The sequence below is a fragment of the Rattus norvegicus genome, chromosome 1, assembly GCF_021556685.1.
Source record: "Rattus norvegicus strain SHRSP/BbbUtx chromosome 1, alternate assembly SHRSP_T2T, whole genome shotgun sequence".
NCBI classification, from domain to species: Eukaryota; Metazoa; Chordata; class Mammalia; order Rodentia; family Muridae; genus Rattus; species Rattus norvegicus.
In genome coordinates, this window is record NC_141534.1 from 46027051 (window position 1) to 46047360 (window position 20310).

The window sequence follows — 20310 nt, forward strand, 5'->3', positions numbered from 1 at the left end:
TTTTTCAGGGCCACTTCATGGACTTTCCCTGCACACCTACACTTGTTAAATACCTGCTTTGTTCCCAAGACCATGTAAAACCCGCTGAGCATTAACCACCCTCCCAGCGAAAGCCAGGCTGCAGGTAAGGACAGCTCAGATACGTGGGCCTCTCATAAAGTACCTGACCCACGGAGTAATAAAAAAGGGCTCATTTACTCCAGGGACTGGGTTTTTAAAGGGCCTGATAACTGTCACCAACCAGATAGCCTCCATTTGATTTCTGCTTTGTGAGTATATGTGCTTCGATGTGCAAGAATGAAGAATTGAAAAAAACCTGCTAACTATGCTTGCAAGCTGACAGGAAGCCCAAATGCTGTTGTCTGATAATCATTCCGTGCCGATCAACATTAAAGGGGTGTGGGGCAGGTTGGAGCATATTTTAATTTGCGTTTTGCTTACCTAATCAACTCTGTGAGCTAACTGGAACTTTAAAGGAAATTTAAAGAGGCCAATACCTTGTTCTGTGGCTCACATTCTAACTGGTATGAATTTGCATGTTCCTCTCACTGCATTCTAGAATGAGTCTACAAGTCTTAGACAAGGTCTGGATATAACCTTTTAAAAAATGTTTTTCTCTCCCACAGAAAATCCCTTAATTCTGCCTCCAGCCTTTTTAATCTGACCCAGGCTTTCGGGACTTTTCTTTAACTTATTCATGAAGCATGGCACCTAGGTTCCATTGCTAGGCCTGTGGGAGCAGAGACCGAGATAAGTCCTCTGGGACCAAAGGTTCTGCACTTGTAGATTCACCTAGCTGTCAACTGATGCATTTTTAAATGACAACATTACTGAACGTGTACAACCAGTTATCCAGAAGTGATTCAGTGGGAAAATACACCATTATCCCCACAGCATTTTCACTCTTAAGTGTTGTATGTGTGTGATCAAGGAGGAAACAACACACGAGGGGGAAAGAACACATGAGGGTATACATTGGTGATGTGCAAAGATTGTACTCAGAGACTCGAGTATTTGAGGGTTTGGGAATCCAAGGGGTCCTGAGGCCCATTCCCTAATATTATGTGCGTTATTGCCTTTAATTTTAATTCCTATGTGATAAAAAATGTAATTTCTATGATCCATTTCTGGTGGCATATCCATGTGTCTAGACTTTCCTTCATTTTTCTTCAAGGATCTGTATCCAACACTGGGTCTGAAGGAGGTCTCTGCCTTTAGCTGATACTTTTTTGCCTCCTGAGGTGTAACGACTTAAAGTCCCTAGCACACAGCCTGTGATGTTGCCTGTGTGGCCAGGGTTGCCTTGGACAATTCAGTACTCAACTCTTGTTTCTGTTGCTTTGAATCTCATCAGGCATGTGGAAAGAAATGTCCCGCACTCTCCATTCCACCTGTTTAATATTATGGCAGACATTATTTTGCTATCATTAATTGTCATTATTATTTAGTAAAGCCTGTTTTACTGCAGTGTAATTTGGACCATGACTCATATCGATACAACTGTTCTCCGTTTAGGTTAAGATGGGGAACTCCGAGAGTCAATATACCTTCCAAGGATCCAAGAATCAAAGCAATACTGTCACTGGTGCTAAGCAGAAGCCGTGCTCTCTGAAGATACGCAGCATTCATGCAAAAGATGAGAAGTCCTTGCATGGTTGGGCTCACGGGAGCGGCGGAGCAGGCTACAAGTCCAGATCCCTAGCCAGGAGCTGCCTTTCTCACTTTAAGAGTCACCAGCCTTACGCCACCAGACTCAATGGACCCACGTGTAAAGTCTCAAAGGGCACTGCCTACTCTAAGCACAGAGCAAATGCCCCAGGAAATGATTTTCAGGGCAACAATGGTGCTTTCTTACCCGAGAATGGCTTCCACTATGTTGGGCGCGAGTCAGGGGAGAGCCACATCACCTCCAGGGACTGCAATGGACACCTTCTCACCTGCTATGGGAGACACGACAGCATTGCCTCCACTCCTCCAGGTGAGGACCGCAGGAGCCCCAGGGTGCTCATCAAGACACTGGGGAAGCTAGATGGGTGTTTAAGAGTTGAGTTCCACAATGGCGGCAACCCCCACAAAGGGCCCTCAGAGGACCCCAGTGAACCTGTACAGCTGCTAAGATACTCCCCTACGTTAGCAGCGGAAACCTGCCCGGTGCCGGAAAGTAGGCGGCTTTCGGGTGCAGGCTCCTCAGCCAGCCAGCGCCCTTCTCCCACTGACTCTTGCCTGCGCTCCAGTAAAGGCAGCTCCCTGAGCTCGGAGTCCTCCTGGTATGACTCCCCCTGGGGCAACGCAGGGGAGGCGAGTGAAGTGGACGGCACCTTCCTGGCTCCCAGTGCTCTAGACCCCAGCCTCCCCAGCAGCTTCCCACCCAGTGACACCAAAAAGCCTTTCAACCAAAGCTCTTCCCTCTCCTCTCTCCGGGAACTGTACAAAGATGCCAACCTGGGGTGCCGCTCACCTTCCGGCACCTGCCTTTCTTCCAACGAGTACATTAGCTCCCAAGTCGGCCTGAACAACCGAGTCTCCTTTGCTTCTGACATGGATGTGCCCTCCAGGGTGGATCACAGGGACACCATGCAGTACAGCTCCTTTACTCTCCCGTGTCGCAAGTCCAAAGCCTTAACTGAGGATGCAGCTAAGAAAGACACCCTCAAAGCCAGAATGCGGCGCTTCAGTGACTGGACAGGAAGCCTTTCCAGGAAGAAGAGGAAATTGCAGGTGAGAACTTCCTGGCTTAGGTGGGGGGAGGGGTCATAGAGTTTTTCCATCTGTGTCTGAAGCTATCCAGAACCTTGGGTGGGCCACGAAGGAAAAGATTAACAGAAAACCCAGAACAGCCATTGCCTGGTGGGACTTTTCTTTCCCATTCGCTTCAGACGTCCACTCTGAGTCTTAGCCCCCAACTTGAGCGTGTCTGTGTTTGGGGTTGAGGTAAGGGTAAGGGGGAACAGAACATGACTACTGATGGGGCTGCTGAAAGGTAGACTGACACTTCAGAGTTTGCAAGTTGGAAAGTTATGGGCCTCTGTGCTGAGTTCTACTCAGTAGGGCCTGTTCCTGGCTGTTGAAGTTTCTATCCTTACACAGCAGGGAGGGAGAGAGCCCTAGTCTCTCTCTCTTCTTATATGAACACCAGAACCTTGGGACTCTAGCCTCTGACTCTCATCTAAACCCAGCCCCACTCTGAGGCACCCCCATTACTGTCTCTATGTGGGTCAAGGTTTCAGCATAGGCTCTGAGGCGAGAGAAGACAGCACTGCCTTGAGCCGGTAGCACCCAGGTTCTGCGCTAAAATTGCCTTGGTCCTCCACAGGCCTGGGTCTGAAGCTGCACCAACTGTTTTTGGAAGCATAGAGCTGGCTGAAGGTCCAAGTGAACAGGCAACCGGAGGCCATTGCTAGACCTTAGTCATCGAGTCCAAAGACAGATGGGAGACAGTCATTAATTTCAGTTAAGGAGGCCTTCCCAAAGTGATATTACTCTATATTTAAATCAGTTTGTTAAAAAACAAACTGTAAAAACCAAACCAATCATAAGCCACAGAAAATGTACCTCTGTGTGTGTGTGAGAGAGAGTGAGAGAGCACATAGTGTGTGTGTGAGTGAGAGAGAGAGAGAGTGCATAGTGTGTTAGTGTGTGTTTGTGTGTGTTAGTGTGTGTTTGTGTGTGTGTGTGTGTGTGTGTGTGTGTGTGTGTGTGTTACCCGGGATGGAATCTATATATCCCAGCCATGTGGTCTTTTTTTTTTTTACTCTGTGAGTCGGTAGAGTTGAAGGGAATCTGGTTAGGCCATATGTCTATAGGGGGATGTTGTCTAAACCCTGCAAGAAACACATTTATGTGAATATAAAGAAAACCATGGGACACTAGGAGCAGGTGACAATAAAAACCAACCTGTCCCAGTACTCACTTCCTGTTTATAAAGTTTACCATTGGTTACTTCCTTCTTGTTCGTCTGCCGGCACCACCCTCTCCCCCACCCTCTCCCCCAGGGGCAATGGAGAGCAGGTGGCCACTGCTCTGTCTCCAGGCCCTTTCTTCATCTCCCTCAGGGCAGTAATTAGCTTGCTCTAGAGTTATGGCCCCTTAAGCCCAGTCACCGCCAAGAGTGAAGTTGCCTTGGTCTTTCAGCCTCTCTGTGCTTGAGCATTAATGTTCTGTTCAGCGCCTGCTGCCCCTTTGGCTCCCAGTATTACAGAGGTGGTTATGTCCAGCTGCTGACCACCATGCCTCCTCACGCACACCATCGTAGAGTACCACCTTCTCTTTGTTGGGAGCATATCTCTTCATCTGTGTTCTGTGGCCTGACTCAACAGACCGAGATCCTAGTCACTAAACACATTCAAGGCCTATTTCACTGGTCCAAAGCAGACCTCTTACCGTGGTATGTACATCAGGCACTGGGTGTCCAACCTTCACAGGGAGACTGAACCTCCTTTAGTTCTGTGCCATGGACAAACTTACCTCTGAGATATTGTGTGCCCTGTGGAGTTATGAGCAAAACAACCAGAATTTTAAAAAAGAGAATTTTAATGCTAGAAAGGACTCCCTCCCCATGCCCCCAACTTTTAGAGAAGAGGAAGCTGCAGAATCAAGGAGTTGAGGTCTCCCTGGGGACATCAATTAGTAGAGAAGCAGATTGGGGGCTGCATCTGTAAAACCTCAGACTAATGAATGCCAAGAAATTATTGACTACTATTAATTATCTTTGAATAGTATGATAACATGTTTAGACTTTTATTTTTAAAGTGACTAATTAGGACAGCCTTTTGAAAGTTTTGCCTGTGGATCCCCCCATAATTGATTATTTATAAATATGAACAAGATTGATTGGGGGGAGCGATGAATACTCTAGTCCTAATGCCCCAGACATTTCTTTCCCTTTCACTGAAAAGATTAGGATAAGGCAAATATAGGCGCAACCCAATGTTCAGGACTGGTCATCCCAACTCTGAGGGAGGCTGAGGCAGGAAAATTAAGGCCTTCTTGGCCTGTGGAGTGAGTTCAAAGCTAGCCTGGACAACTTAGTGAGACTCTGTCTCGAAAAAAAAAACAAATAAATAAAAAGATGTTTGTGGACATGGCTCAGTATAACAGTGCATATGCCCACATGCCTGAAGCCCAAGGCTCAATCCACAATATCACGCACGCACGCACTCACACAGGCGATCCCTGCTGAGGAGGAATCTGGTAGTGTGCTCTGAGAAGGCATTGAAACAACAGCTACTGTCTCTCAGCCATGTAAGCTGCATGCCACCAGACAGCAGAGAGAAGACTCAGAAAGCTTTGCGTGATTGATAGGCATTTGTTTTGCCTTTAAAAGATGACAGAAAAAGAACAGCCCCTGCGATACAGACCTTTAAGCCTACCCTCATGTGTGTGAACCTAACAACCAGACAGATGAAAACAGATCCCATGCCAGGAGACAGAAACATGTACGAGGGCGTGGTAAACACCACGTATTGATTTCAGCTGACAAAGACCCTCGCCCTGCCTTGGCTCAGCATTGTGTTCTTTGATAGGTTAGGATAGGCTTGGCTGAGGTAACAATGTCCCCTGGGCCCATCCCCATGACTTAGGGTGACCAGTGTTTGTTTCCCTAATTGTGATTCGTGTTCATCGTAGTCAGCAGGTAGCTAGTGTCTGTGGTATTCTGTGGGATCCTCGGCTGACAGGACAGCTGTGATGAACAACATTGTAAGCTCCTGCAGTAGACAGAAAAGAAAATTGGGTGTTGGCTTTGAAAGCTTCCTCTCAGAACTGACATGTTTAACTTACATTTACCAAGTATGGCAAAGGATAAGTCCAGGCCTGACTCCAAGGAGGGGTGAGGGAATGATCCCACCAAGTGCCAGAAATGTTTCATAGTATCGCTGAGGACTACTGTGGTTTGTTACAGAGTATTTAGGACACAAAGACTCAGTTTCTGACACCCTTTAGTTGTAAATGCTCACTTCTATTCTAAAGTGACATTGTCTCGGCTGGGAGATCAGTCCTCTTCCTAACACATGAGGAGATGGGGGTTCCTGTAAGGGGTTGGGCATCAGTTGTTTCCTCTTTGTTCAGCTTTCTTTGGTTATAACTGATAAGCAATTGAGTATACGTAATGTGTATAACCTGAGACCCTGACATACAAATGCAGAATGATGACCGTAAACAACCTAGTTAACACACTCCCCACTAGACACAGTGGCCGGGTTGGCTCTATTTTATTGCGAGACTGTTCACAATCTACTGCCTAGTCGTCATCCCGTACAGGAGGTCTCTAGAACCTGCTTGGCTGCTGTAGCCAGACCTTTGCACCCTTTCCTGCCCACCTATCTCTCATTTCCCAGCCTCCATGCAGCCTCTTTCTTACCCTCAGTCTCTCTGTGTCAGATCATTCTGGCTTCTCGAGTAAACGAGATGGGTCACACAGCGTTTGCTTCTCTGCAAACTGATGTAATCAAACCCCCTTCCCCTTACTTTGGTTGTTTGTGCCCTGGTCTGGTCGTCAAGTTTCATCAGTTACTGCCTATGGTGATTGTTGGTATCAGGAGTTGCCTTTAGCTGTGACACCATTTGGTCACTGTTGCCATGGCAATGACTATACATTCCCAGAAGACCTTTTGGCTCAAGTCACACCTCCACCTGGGAACCTTTAGGTCACATTCCAAATAAAAGGCAGACTCCCTGCCCGCTAGTTCTCTTTCCTCTCCTCTCTCTCACCCCTTTCCTTTGTCTCCTTCCCCTATTAAAATCTCACCACGTGGAACCATGTTGACGTTGGTTTGGTGTGCTCTTTCCCCACGGGTATGGCCAATATTCTGATATTATTAACAATTGATATCTAATATTAATATCTGAGATTTAATAACAACAGTGATGATTGAGTAGGACTGGGAATCATAAGCTCTGTGCGCGCGCACACACACACACACACACACACACACACACACATGATCAGCTCTTCGGTCTCACACACATATAGCAGTTATTAGGAATTGTGTCTGGACACATTTAAAGACATTCTAGTTTTCAAAAAAATGTCTTCTTAGGCTGAGGTTCTATCATTGGCAATTAGGATTCTAAGTGGAAAATTTTCAGTATTGCCTGGAGCCCTGGGAATTAGTGATAAATGCCCACATGTGCTATCTGTTCCTCTCTCAAGGGGGAACAGTCTTGCTTTGCTATTGCTGGACCTTTAATTGCCTTGCCACACGAAGTGTCTTCTCTTAGGAGACTTGACGACGGCAGTGTTTATTGGTCACATGAAACTTGAGTCCGGCTCTCTGCCAGATTTGCTGGTTTTGAAACACCCTGTTGAGGTTCTTGCAAGAAAAAAGATTCTCCCAGTGTCTGGGGCCAGTGAGTCAGAGATCCACAGTCAAAGCTGCAGTAGCATTAATGCAGCTAAAGGAGAAAGTCTCAACAAAGTGACAGTTAAGAGAAGCATTCTGAATTTCCTGAGTGACTCATAGCAGCTGTTTGATTCACTCTGAGGCGGAGGTGTCAGTGGCCATCGTTGTTAATAAGAGTGGTTTCTGTTCTGGGCTCTGTTTTGAGCTCCTGGGCCTTGGAAAACACACTTCAGTTGCCTGGTGACGATTTTTCTATAAAAGAGCATCAGTAAACGTGATGTGATTTTTTAAAAATGAAATTTCCAAAGGACAATATCTCCACTAGGTGGAGTGTTCAAGATAGAGGCCCACCGCAAAGGCTCCTGACCCAGTTTCTCTCCTCCCTTTAATTTTGACATTAAGGAAATCCCGGAATCCTACCAACAGCTGAGTCTACTCAACTGCTCTTCTCCTTTCGCCTCAGCTACTGTAATCCGAGCTGGGTATTTGGGATGCTAGTGTTTTTGCACTGATAATGAATTTATTGCTCTTAGTTATTAAGTTAACTTGAGGTGGGATCTTGCTGTGTAGCCCAGGCTGTCCTGGAACTCATGCCATTCCTCCTGCCTCATCCTCCCAAAATGCTGGGTTACAAGTGGAAGCCGCCATTGCCAGCTGTACCTATTCCACTTTAGCCGCTCTCCGGGGAAGGCTTTAAGGCAATTGTCCTGTTTGCAACCCAGCTCTGTAATCTGATGGCTGCATGCTCTGTGCCCCTAGGTTTAGCAGGAGGTAGCAGTTATGAGAGTTTATTTAGAGTGGCTTATGTTTGACTTTGTATTGTAACCAATGTCGAGGTTACAGACCACTTCTTAGGTGTCCCTTGGTATCTAGACTAAAACAGGTACTCAAATAAAAAGATATGAACAAAAGAGATTGCTTTTCTCATAAGATAAATTCCCAAATGAAATAAAGGTTTTTTTAAAAAGCCAGCCTACAGTTCATAGGCGGTACCACTAGTGGGTTATGAGTCCTTGAAGTTTGGCTTTTACTGTACCGAGTGGGAAATCAGGGTGGTGGAGATCATTATGTACAGAAGTCCGGGCAGTTGGCCAGAAGACCTCATTTGAGATAGAAGGAAGCTCTGTAGGGCTCAAGTCTGAGAATGCAAGTCCTAGCTTCCTCACCCCCAAAATGGCTATTTTCTAAGTCAGTGATTTCACATGATTTAGGAGAAAAATGGACAAGATCACAAGCCTGTTCCTAGAAGGAAACGGATTCATAGCTAGTGTTCCAGCTATGTTACTTAAAACACTAGTGTGCTTTGAATATACTAGCTAATTGGTCTTGTGTTAACACCCAGGCCGTGTTTGGATAGTCAAGGGCTTCTTATTTACCTCTTCATATTTAATATTACCGGTGTATGTGAGATTAGGTAATACTCTTCCTAAAATTCTTTCTCTTTGGCGATCCAAGTTGAGCTGTGGTCGCAAGGCTGTTTACAACACCATTACTAGATGTAGCCACATTACGCCGAGGCTCCACAGAGGGAAGTTACCGTGGGTAGCATAGCCCGTGATTGATGACTGGTTGGTAATTTGTGTTGTGTCCAGGAACCCAGATCCACGGAGGGCAGTGAGTACTTCGATAGCCACTCGGATGGACTGAATGCAGATGTGCAGGGGCCCACGCAGACATCTGCCTTACTGTGGTCAGGGGGCTCAGCTCAGACCCTGCCTCACAGAAGCGAATCCACTCACGCAATCGGCAGCGATCCCCTCCAACAGAACATCTACGAGAATTTCATGCGAGAGCTGGAAATGAGCAGGACCAACATGGAGAACGCGGAAACGTCCACAGAGACTGTGGAGTCCAGCAGCGAGTCCCTCAGCTCGCTGGAGCAGCTGGATCTGCTCTTTGAGAAGGAGCAGGGGGTGGTCCGAAAAGCTGGGTGGCTCTTCTTCAAACCCCTTGTCACCTTGCAGAAGGAGAGGAAACTGGAGCTGGTGGCTCGGAGGAAGTGGAAACAGTACTGGGTGACCCTGAAAGGTATGTGGGTCACAGCTTGCTGAAGGCTTGTCCTTTCTCCAGCTCTCCTGTCACCAGGAAGTGCTGGTAGGGTCAGCATTGATAAGTGAGTATTGTGTGTCCAAGCATGTGTGTACATGTACATATGTGTACATATGCATGCAGACTCCAGAGGACAGCCTCAGGTGTGTGTTAGGGTTACCATTTGAGATGTTGTATCTGACTGGTTGAGAATTCTCCGATGTGGCTAAACCAACTGGCTAGTGAGCCCCAATATCCCACCGTCTCCACTTTCCCAGCGCTGGGATTATAAAGACCATTACTATGCCTAATGATTTTTTGTTTATTTTAATGTAGATTTTGGGGATCAGATGCAGGATAGGAATCCCCCAGCCAAATGGGGATTAAAGGTTTATGCTTGCAAGGCAAGAACTTTATGAATGGAGCCATTTTCCCAGTGCTAACTTGAAGGATTGGGATCTATTGTCTCACAACTCTACAGAAAATCTTAACAAATCTATTTAATATGTGTTATTAAGTCTAAGAAATAATACTTTTTTTAATTGGATATTTTTTGTTTACATTTCAAATGTTATCCCTTTTCCCCCACCCACCCACCCCTTCCTGCCTCGCCACCCTGACATTCCCTACACTGTGGGGTCCAGCCTTGGCAGGACCAAGGGCTTTTCCTCCCTTTGGTGCCCAAGAAGGCTGTCCTCTGCTACATATGCAGCTGGAGCCATGGGTCAGTCCATGTATAGTCTTTGAGTAGTGGTTTAGTCTCTGGGAGATCTAGATCTGGTTGGTTGGTATTGTTGTTCTTATGGGGTTGCAAAGCCCTTCAGCTCCTTCGATTCTTTCTCTAATGAAATAATACTTCTTAAGTTACAGAATTTTCTATGTGTATTTCTATTCCATTCTCTGATACTTTGGGTGCATCTAGAATAAAACAAAACCCTAAATAACTACCCCATATAGTTCATTTAATTGTATTTTCCATTCTGTTCATGCTCAGACCTGGAAAGCAGTGCTCTTCCTAGACAGAGTGTTACCTAGAAGACTAGACTCGCACCACCCCATTTATTGACTCTGGAAGTCTACTTGTTACCACCACTGTATAACTGCTTCTTTACTCACTTGTTTGATGTTGGGCATTGGACCCAGGGCCTTGGACATGCTAAGCAGATGCCAAGAGACTGTGCTATGCTCTTAGTGTGACCTCACTCCATCTCTCTAATAGTCCCTCCTTCCCCATGTTCCTTTCTTAGACCAGAAATAGTTGTTTGTCTTGTTAAGGGAAGAATGCTTCGCACAAGCATAGCCAATTAACAGTCATGATTGCTTTGCTCATTGTGGATGTGCAGGCTGGAAGAACGTCATCTTGCGAGGCAGCGAGATGCCTCTGTGAGCACGGCCCTGATCTATGCAGGTGCAGACAGAAGGTACAACCTCAGGCCCTGCAGAGGCCACCTGTGATTGTCAGAGACACTGAACAGGATGTTTCAGAAGTCACCATCAGATGTTCCCACCTGCTCTTCCATCAAGGAAGGGAACAGACACAAGAATCACACATGTTCGCAGTAGGTGTGAACTGCCTAGCGTGCCTCCCTCACAGTGCCCTTTCTTAGCTTTGCTTTCTGTCTGGTACTTTCTGAATCCCTTCCCCAACCTTGGTGAGTAGGCCTCATTTACTTAATCGCCTATAAGGTCCTCTAGTAAGTTTCCCCAGTGGACCATGTGTGCTGTGTGTAAGCCCCAGGCCCCAATAGCGTCCCATTATAGGTTAGGATCCTATGGTTCATGATTGGCTGAGGAAAGTGTAGATCTGACCCAGTTGTTAATGTCCTGGGAAAGCAGGGAGGAGATTTAAAAAGTTGGACTAGAGGATCGGATCCAGTAAAAAGTTTGAAGGGATAAGACATAAAGCCTCACAGCCTCTAAATGGGTTATGAAATTGTGTGGAAACATTTTGTAAGTGGAAAAGGTTTAAGGGTTTGATTTGTAGGCCATGGGGAACATGTTTCCAGGGTGACAGGGTGGAAGTAAAAGTAAACATGTCTTCAAAGGTGGCAGTCCCCATCTTTCCCCCTGGTGCTGTGTGGCAGACTTCCTAGGGAAATATAACAGGTCTATAGTACCAGGCGTGGAATGCCCCCTGCGGAGCAGGCATCCAATCCAGTCCACAGCCTTGGCGACCTGCCATAGCCTTCGTGCCTCCACCTCTGCCCTCTGGGGATTCACTGTGTTAAGGTCAACTTTCTTGGCTTCAAGAGTGTAAGTTATAATGTCGGAACTAATGTATTTGGGTTAGTCTCATTTGAAAACCAAGAGATGTGTATACACATACACATTTAAGTAGCGTTTGGAAATTATTCTTGAAGCAATCATGTGGGTACATTGGAAATGGTTTTCTGTAGAGAGGGAATGGCCGAACCATCTGATGTCACTGATGTCTGCAGTGCTGAGCAGACAAAGATTCAGGTTTGGAAGGTAGAGGAGCATTTAAAAGGAGCCATTTGCCTTTTCCAGTGGGTGGATTCTCATGTAGTTCACAGGGACACCCTAGGCTGAAGAGTTGTCACAGTTACCACGATGGTTCTCAAAATGCACAGTCCTTCATGTGTTGGCAGGGTAAGAGCTCATCAGGATGGGTTTCGGATGCTACGAGCTTTGCCCCAAGTTTGACCTCCCTACAGGGAGTGGAGGGATGGTGTGAACTGAGGATACCGAAGAACAGTGAATTTGAGGGGAGGCCTGGACTAATTGTCTGTCTTCCGCTGTGGGATTTCTGTGACTTCCTGTTTTATTCTTCTTCTTCCGCTGCTGGTCAGGTGTCTTTTCCTTTGTGCTACTATGGCCAGAGGATGTCTGCTTAAACCCACTAGAAGCCGCTAGGCCTGGGTAGGGCTGATGGCTGCAATGCAGGGGTGAGTTGAGTGAGGAAAGTTTCCTGGATATGAGTTGGCTCCTGTCAGTCAACTGCAGGGCCATCTTCAAGGTACAGAACCCCTTTAAGTTACAAATCAGTACAACTGGGATGAGGTTGACTCCGGCACAGCCTATGATGGTGCATCTTGGACCAGTTTTAAATTGAAATGTCCCCACAGCACATTTCTGGAGTTGAGATGTTTGGTGACCTCTTTTGGTCTTTGCTCAGGCTCTGGATTCATTTTCTTTAGATAAATTGATTCAAATCATGACTGCTGGGATCCAACATCAGGTAAACTGGAAAGGAAAGATGAACCCACGGGAAGAATTTGGTCTTGGGTACAGCTGGCATGTGGCTCTGTCCCCTTTTATACTGAGCCTCAGATCATGGTGTTTTGCATATATAAAGTCAGATGGGCTTTTCTCAAAAGAAAGGGCTGGGCTTGCTTTCTCTTGCCTGGGAAGAGAGTCTGGTTTAGACCAGCAGTTCTGACTATAAACCTTTTCTGTCTCTTCTTGCCTTTGGGATTTGATTATGTCTGCCTTCCTAGTTCGGACACAGCTTTATTTGTGTGGAGGAGAGACTGCTCATCACTCTCCAGGTGGTGAAATGGTATGGCGGGGATAAAGTGCCTGTCTGGAAGACCACACTTGGGCAGACCTTCCCCGGCTCTCTGCTACATTGCTGGTTCATGTCGAGGCTTAAGAAAGCAGTGACCATGGCAAGAGGAACATGCTATGAGTGTGTGCATGCACATGTGAGCTCTTGTGTGAGTGGAGATAGACAAGGTAGGCCTTGTGCATACCAGACAAATCACACACCACCCGCTAGCAAGCACACACTCAACTTAGGAGATCATCTCTAAAACACCTGAACTTGAACGGGGACAGAAAGAGCTCAGTGGTGGGCCCTGCCCACTCTGTGCTGCAGAAGATGGGCTGGGACTCCCCACTGTTGACGGGAAGGGTACACATCCACAAGGACCATGTCATCAATATTTCAGTGTCGGTGCTTGGTGTATAAAATAATGCTTGAATTATTTCACTGGGGCTAGGGGGATGGCTCAGTGAAACCTTGCTATAATAGTGAGAGGACCTGAGTTTGATCCTTAACACTCATATTTTATAAAAAAAGATGCAGTTGTATGCCTGAAATCCCAGTGGAGTGTTGTGGGGTGTAGTATAGTGTAGTGTAGTGTAGTGTGTAGTTTAGTATGTAGTGTAGTGTAGTGTGTAGTATAGTGTAGTGTGTAGTTTATTATGTAGTATAGTGTAGTGTGTAATTAGTATGTAGTGTAGTGTGTAGTATAGTGTAGTGTGTAATTAGTATGTAGTGCAGTGTGTAATTAGTATGTAGTTTAGTATAGTGTAGTGTAGTATAGTGTAGTGTAGTGTGTAGTGTAGCCTGTAGTTTAGTATGTAGTGTAGTGTGTAGTATAGTGTAGTGTAGTGTGTAGTTTAGTATGTAGTGTAGTGTGTAGTTTAGTATGTAGTGTAGTGTGTAGTATAGTGTAATGTGTAGTTTATTATGTAGTATAGTGTAATGTGTAGTTTAATATGTAGTGTAGTATAGTGTGTAATCTAGTATGTAGTGTAGTGTAGTGTGTAATTAGTATGTAGTGCAGTGTGTAATTAGTATGTAGTTTAGTATAGTGTAGTGTAGTGTGTAGTTTAGTATGTAGTGTAGTGTAGTATGTAGTATAGTGTAGTGTGTAGTTTATTATGTAGTATAGTGTAGTGTGTAATTAGTATGTAGTGTAGTGTGTAGTATAGTGTAGTGTGTAGTGTAGTGTGTAGTATAGTGTAGTGTGTAATTAGTATGTAGTGCAGTGTGTAATTAGTATATAGTTTAGTATAGTGTAGTGTAGTATAGTGTAGTATAGTGTAGTGTAGCGTGTAGTTTAGTATGTAGTGTAGTGTGTAGTATAGTGTAGTGTAGTGTGTAGTTTAGTATGTAGTGTAGTGTAGTGTGTAGTATAGTGTAGTGTGTAGTTTATTATGTAGTATAGTGTAGTGTGTAATTAGTATGTAGTGCAGTGTGTAATTAGTATGTAGTTTAGTATAGTGTAGTGTAGTGTGTAGTTTAGTATGTAGTGTAGTGTAGTGTGTAGTATAGTGTAGTGTGTAGTTTATTATGTAGTATAGTGTAGTGTGTAATTAGTATGTAGTGTAGTGTGTAGTATAGTGTAGTGTGTAGTGTAGTGTGTAGTATAGTGTAGTGTGTAATTAGTATGTAGTGCAGTGTGTAATTAGTATGTAGTTTAGTATAGTGTAGTGTAGTATAGTGTAGTGTAGTGTGTAGTGTAGCGTGTAGTTTAGTATGTAGTATAGTGTGTAGTATAGTGTAGTGTAGTGTGTAGTTGAGTATGTAGTGTAGTGTGTAGTATAGTGTAGTGTAGCGTGTAGTTTAGTATGTAGTGTAGTGTGTAGTATAGTGTAGTGTGTAGTGTAGTGTGTAGTATAGTGTAGTGTGTAATTAGTATGTAGTGCAGTGTGTAATTAGTATGTAGTTTAGTATAGTGTAGTGTAGTATAGTGTAGTGTAGTGTGTAGTGTAGCGTGTAGTTTAGTATGTAGTGTAGTGTGTAGTATAGTGTAGTGTAGTGTGTAGTTGAGTATGTAGTGTAGTGTGTAGTATAGTGTAGTGTGTAGTTTATTATGTAGTATAGTGTAGTGTGTAATTAGTATGTAGTGTAGTGTGTAGTATAGTGTAGTGTGTAATTAGTATGTAGTGCAGTGTGTAATTAGTATGTAGTTTAGTATAGTGTAGTGTAGTATAGTGTAGTGTAGTGTGTAGTGTAGCGTGTAGTTTAGTATGTAGTGTAGTGTGTAGTATAGTGTAGTGTAGCATGTAGTTTAGTATGTAGTGTAGTGTGTAGTATAGTGTAGTGTAGTGTGTAGTATAGTGTAGTGTGTAGTTTAGTATGTAGTGTAGTGTGTAGTATAGTGTAGTGTGTAGTTGAGTATGTAGTGTAGTGTGTAGTATAGTGTAGTGTAGCGTGTAGTTTAGTATGTAGTGTAGTGTGTAGTTTAGTATGTAGTGTAGTGTGTAGTATAGTGTAATGTGTAGTTTATTATGTAGTATAGTGTAATGTGTAGTTTAATATGTAGTGTAGTATAGTGTGTAATCTAGTATGTAGTGTAGTGTAGTGTGTAATTAGTATGTAGTATAGTGTAGTGTATAGTTTAGTATGTAGTGTAGTGTGTAGTGTATAGTCTTCTGTAGTGTGTAGTAAAATATAGTGTAATAAGATTTTGGGTTTTTTATTTAATCCCAGACGTTGGGTAACAGGCTGCTTCAGGTTGTTCACAGCAGCAGACTATTTGCCTCGTGTGTGCTCTGGGAGGGGCATGATCTTCGTCAGCTGCAGTTAGTTTCATTCTGAGAACTCTTGTGCAGGTATAAATGGGAGAGGCCCATGAGGTCTGGCCGTGGCTGCTCCCGTTACTGCCCCACTGCTGCGTTTATTACTACTGCTTACTGAACTGCTGGATGTTCTGATGGCAGAGGTTGGACTTGCCCCAAGGAACTATGTGCCTGATCAACAGGACTAGACATCCAAGAACCCAGTAAAATAGATAAAGAGATACTCTGACACTCTAGACCAGCCAAATAAATGAAGTAAAAAACTGAGGAAGCCTGAGTCAGTGAGCAATGTGGGGAGTGCCTTAAGACACAAAGTTGACCTCTGACCTTCCCATGCAAGTGTCATATGTGAATGCATGCACACACACACTTTTCTTGGATTGAAGTAGCCTTATACTAGAAAACATACTCCTGTGCTTCCTAGAAGCAATGGTTGGCTTAATATTTATGTCTCGTTATAAAACTGAGGCTGACTCTTTGACCTGTAATTCTTTATTATCCTACCAAGGAGAATAAAACATTAAAATCACAGGTACTGACATTTTTAGAGTAATGCTTAGAATCGAGTCATAGTTAACTTTCTAGCTTGTGAGATATGTGACGTCATTCGGTATACGTCTGAAGGGTCCACTTGATATTTTCTTATCAGTGGCCAAGTTCAGTAGATATTTCCAGTTTCCTGGACCACAAAGTGCAAGCGTAGCTAGCACACATGGGGCTATTTTCAGCCTAGCACATTTACTAAACACACTCGTGAGAGCACAGTCACTTTCTTGAAGTGGAGGATGCTGAGGTTCAAGGTCCGAGGTTCAAATGTGTGCTCCACTGTCATCTCGCCTGGAGATGACACACGTGATCCACCCTCGATTTCTCATTGGTAGATGGGAGTATGTCACTTTGACAATCTTGTAGGACTGCTGTGTGGAGAGAGGACCCGGGGAGTCAGTACACTGAATTGTTATTGATCAGTGAAACCATGCTGATCACATTATCTAGTTTTGGTTCTGCTCCTGAGATTTTAGCTAGGCATGTTGTACATGCCAGGGTTTCCTTGTTTAAATACTAGACTCTTGCAGACGTCTGGGGACATTTTGGTATTGTGTCATTTATCTGTCACACCTTTTCTACACTCTCTGGTCGTGTGGCAGGGACATCATTCTGCTTTTGTCTTTTCTAGGCTGTACTCTGATGTTTTATGAGACCTACGGAAAGAATTCCACAGACCAGAATAGCGCCCCACGGTGTGCCCTCTTTGCAGAGGACAGCATTGTGCAGTCTGTCCCAGAGCATCCCAAGAAGGAGCACGTGTTCTGCCTGAGTAACTCCTATGGAGATGTCTACCTTTTCCAGGTACCACTGCTGCTCTGCAGATTGGAGGGGTGAGGTGATAGTGCCTGAATGACTAAGATGAGACTGAACAGAATTAAGCACAAAAACATTGACCAGCCAATGCTCCATTAAGCTTTGGGATTAGGGTGTGGGCAGGAGACTGTAGCTTCTCATACCCACCAGTGCCAGGATCATGGCCATTTCTATAACAGGCATTTGTCCGGTGCTTGTGAAGTCTAAGGCTACTGCCTTTCATATCCATGCCATGCCAGGACAAAGAAAACATTGTGATCTGTGCTCTGGGTGACACATGACTTAGAGTAATGTCTGGGAGTTCCAGAACAGAGATCTGTTTAAAAAAAAAAGTCTATGGCCAGGGAAGCTTCAGCTGTTCCTGGGTATCCCTAGTTAATGTCAAAGAAGCTTTCCAGGTCACTAGAGCCTCCTGGGCAGCTGCCTTTGGACAGCAATTCCCAGGATGTCTGCCATGAGGATGTCCAGGAATTCAGTAGAGATGCCTAGCATGGGGTTGAGTCCCGCAGACTCATTGACTTTTGCCACCATTGCTCAGGCCTGGGTCTTCCTGACACTTTGGACTTTGAAGGGTACACAAAAGCCAAGCATGGGGTAACTCACACTGGTAATCCTAGACCTTGGGAGGCTGAGGCAGGAGAGTGACCGTGAGGTTAAGATTCTCCTAGGCTACATAGTGAGCTCCAGCATAGCCTCATCTATTCAGAGAGACTGTATGTTGAAAGACTAGACAACAACCAAAAGTGTGCACAGGATTGCTTTTTAGCATGACTATAATATGTATGACATAGTGTCACTGTGAGTGGATAGACCCTTGTTTTCGGTCACTAACTGTGGGCTGTTTTTGTTCCTTGTCTTTCTGATGGCCACACTGAGGTTTCCACTTTACTTTTCTGAGATGAAACACCCAGACAAAAATCAACCTAAAAAAGATTTATTTTCTTTAGTTCATGATTCTATGTCACAATCCATCACTGTGGGGAAGTTGCAGTATTGGGGGGAGGGGTTAAGATGGCTAATCATATCATAGTCACAGTCTAGGGCCAAGAAAGAAACAAATGCACACGCAGTTAGTGTTCAGCTCTCTTTCTCTGCTCTTAAACAGTCCACGACACAAAGCCAGGGAATGGAGCTCCCACTTTCAGCCTGGCCTTTTCATATCAAAGCAGTCAAGACTGTCTCATAGACATGCCCACAGGCCATATTAACCTACACAGTGCCTCACAGAGAGCTGTGCTGGGAGATCCTAGGCTGTACCAAGCTAGAAGTTAGAACCAGCCAGCATAGACGCTTGAACCTGAGCTGGGTGTTTACATTTGGGAAATTTAACATTTTTATTTTGTTTTTTGTTTTTTGCTTTTGTGAAGAGACCCCTTGGGTTTGACACATCAACACTTACTCTTCCACTTTGGAGAGAACTTTTCAGTTCAAATAATCTCAAACAGTTCCCCCATCCCATGTTTAGGCCACTAGCCAGACGGATCTGGAAAACTGGATCACTGCCATACACTCGGCGTGCGCATCCCTCTTTGCAAAGAAGCATGGGAAAGAAGACACGGTGCGGCTGCTGAAGAGCCAGACCAGAGGCCTGCTTCAGAAGATAGACATGGACAGCAAGATGAAGAAGATGGCAGAGCTGCAGCTGTCTGTGGTGAGCGACCCCAAGAACAGGAAGGCCATCGAAAACCAGGTACCGTTGATTGCGTGTGCTCTGGTAGCCTCCTACTGTGCCCCCATGTGAGTCATCTTCTCCCCTCTCAATTCTTCTCCCCGTGACTAATATTCTCCAATCTGCACATACTGATGTTTCTCAGAGATGCGTCTGATTTGAACGTGCGAAAATAACTATGAAATGGGAATCTTATTTCTAGGAACTGTATAATCTGGTTAGAAAGCACGTCTGGTAAGCATGACGGTAAGACCCTTCTAGAGTGGTAGATTAGGTGGGAGCTGGTGTAGTCTTCAAATGCTCTGAGAGGCCACAGGGTTGAGGTTGGGCTGGGAAAGAGGGAATGGTGAAGATGAGCTGCTGGAAGAAGATGAGTTATGCAGGGGAAGGGTTTCCAGGTGGGAGGAGGGCAGGGGCCATTTGGTTTAGGGTAGAAGTAGCAGGAAAGGTGGCTTGGGGCTCTTGTGCACACTAGCATAGTAGTGCTAAATTGTATGTATGATAAGTATGTGACACTTAGCTGGGATCCCGGCAGGTACACCATAACAAACTCCATAAACAAAGTGGTTTTTGAACAATAGAAAGTTATTGTTCATGCATCTGGAATCTGAAAGTCCTCCATCAAGCCATGGGCAGAGTCCATGCCGGATAAGGCCCACTTCCTTGGGTCTAGATGGTGTTGTCTTGCTTGGCTGTCTTTGGTGGAAACAGCAGAGGAATTCTCTGTGTTCTCTTTATGAGTGCATACTTACTCACCAGTGCTTAGCAACAAGAGACGACTCACCTCCCAGAAAGCACCATTCCCCAATTCTGTCACCTTGGGAATCAGGACCCTGACATGGAGACTGGGGAAGACACACAATTCGAGCCATTTTGATCTTGACGATAATGCTTAGTTGGGCTTATTTTATCCTCTGGCTGTGAGTTAGATTTTGAATACCTCCACATGTGTTGAAGGCTAGATCTCCTTTCAGCAGTGTCCACAGGAGGAACCTTACATCACAAGAACTGTGACATCATGGGCGGATTTAGTAGTAAAAGCATTAGGATCTGGGCCCTAGTTGGAGTATGCGATAAATGAGGGCCTGTAAACCAAGTTATTCAATTGTCTTGGCATATTTGATCAATAACTAAATCTACAGTATCACAGGGTGTAAATACCCTGTGTTTTAGGGCTCTTCTTAGGCTAATAATTTGCTTGATAATTTGTTTTCATTTTTTCTTGCTTTCCATAGTTTCATGCAAGGCCTCTTGAGCACACACAGCTTTTGAACACTGATTTGGTCCAGAATCTGTCCTTAATCCTTCAGCTTCTCTGAACTCTCACATACACACACTGACACATATACGTGGAGACACACACTCACACTGTCACTCATTCACATACAGACACACATACACAGAGACTCACACATTCACACTCTCACACACTCTTACATGCACTCACACACACACACACACACACTCCCCACATACTTTGTCCAATAGTTATCTGTGGTGTGCAGGGTGTGACTTTGTCTAGGGGCTGCTGTGAGTGGGAGCTGGAGGGATGAAAGCTACCCTGGCATGGTGTATGCTCTTCATCCTGCCTTAGTCCTGGGTACACAGCCACAGCATGGCTAGTATGGTTTGTGAAGT

General features: G+C 44.9%; 1 protein-coding gene across 4 annotated transcripts in view; it reads left to right on the forward strand.

Moving 5' to 3' along the window:
- Positions 1-20310, forward strand: part of Tiam2 (TIAM Rac1 associated GEF 2) — a 201317-nt gene that overhangs the window by 94623 nt on the left and 86384 nt on the right. For all 4 annotated transcript variants that reach the window (NM_001427474.1, XM_087653111.1, NM_001427473.1 and 1 more), the window contains 5 exons: positions 9-124; positions 1516-2718; positions 8933-9368; positions 16819-16991; positions 18469-18693. In NM_001427474.1, the coding sequence (NP_001414403.1) occupies positions 1522-2718; positions 8933-9368; positions 16819-16991; positions 18469-18693 (2031 nt within the window). In that variant the 5' untranslated portion in view covers positions 9-124; positions 1516-1521. The remainder of the gene's footprint in view (positions 1-8; positions 125-1515; positions 2719-8932; positions 9369-16818; positions 16992-18468; positions 18694-20310) is intronic.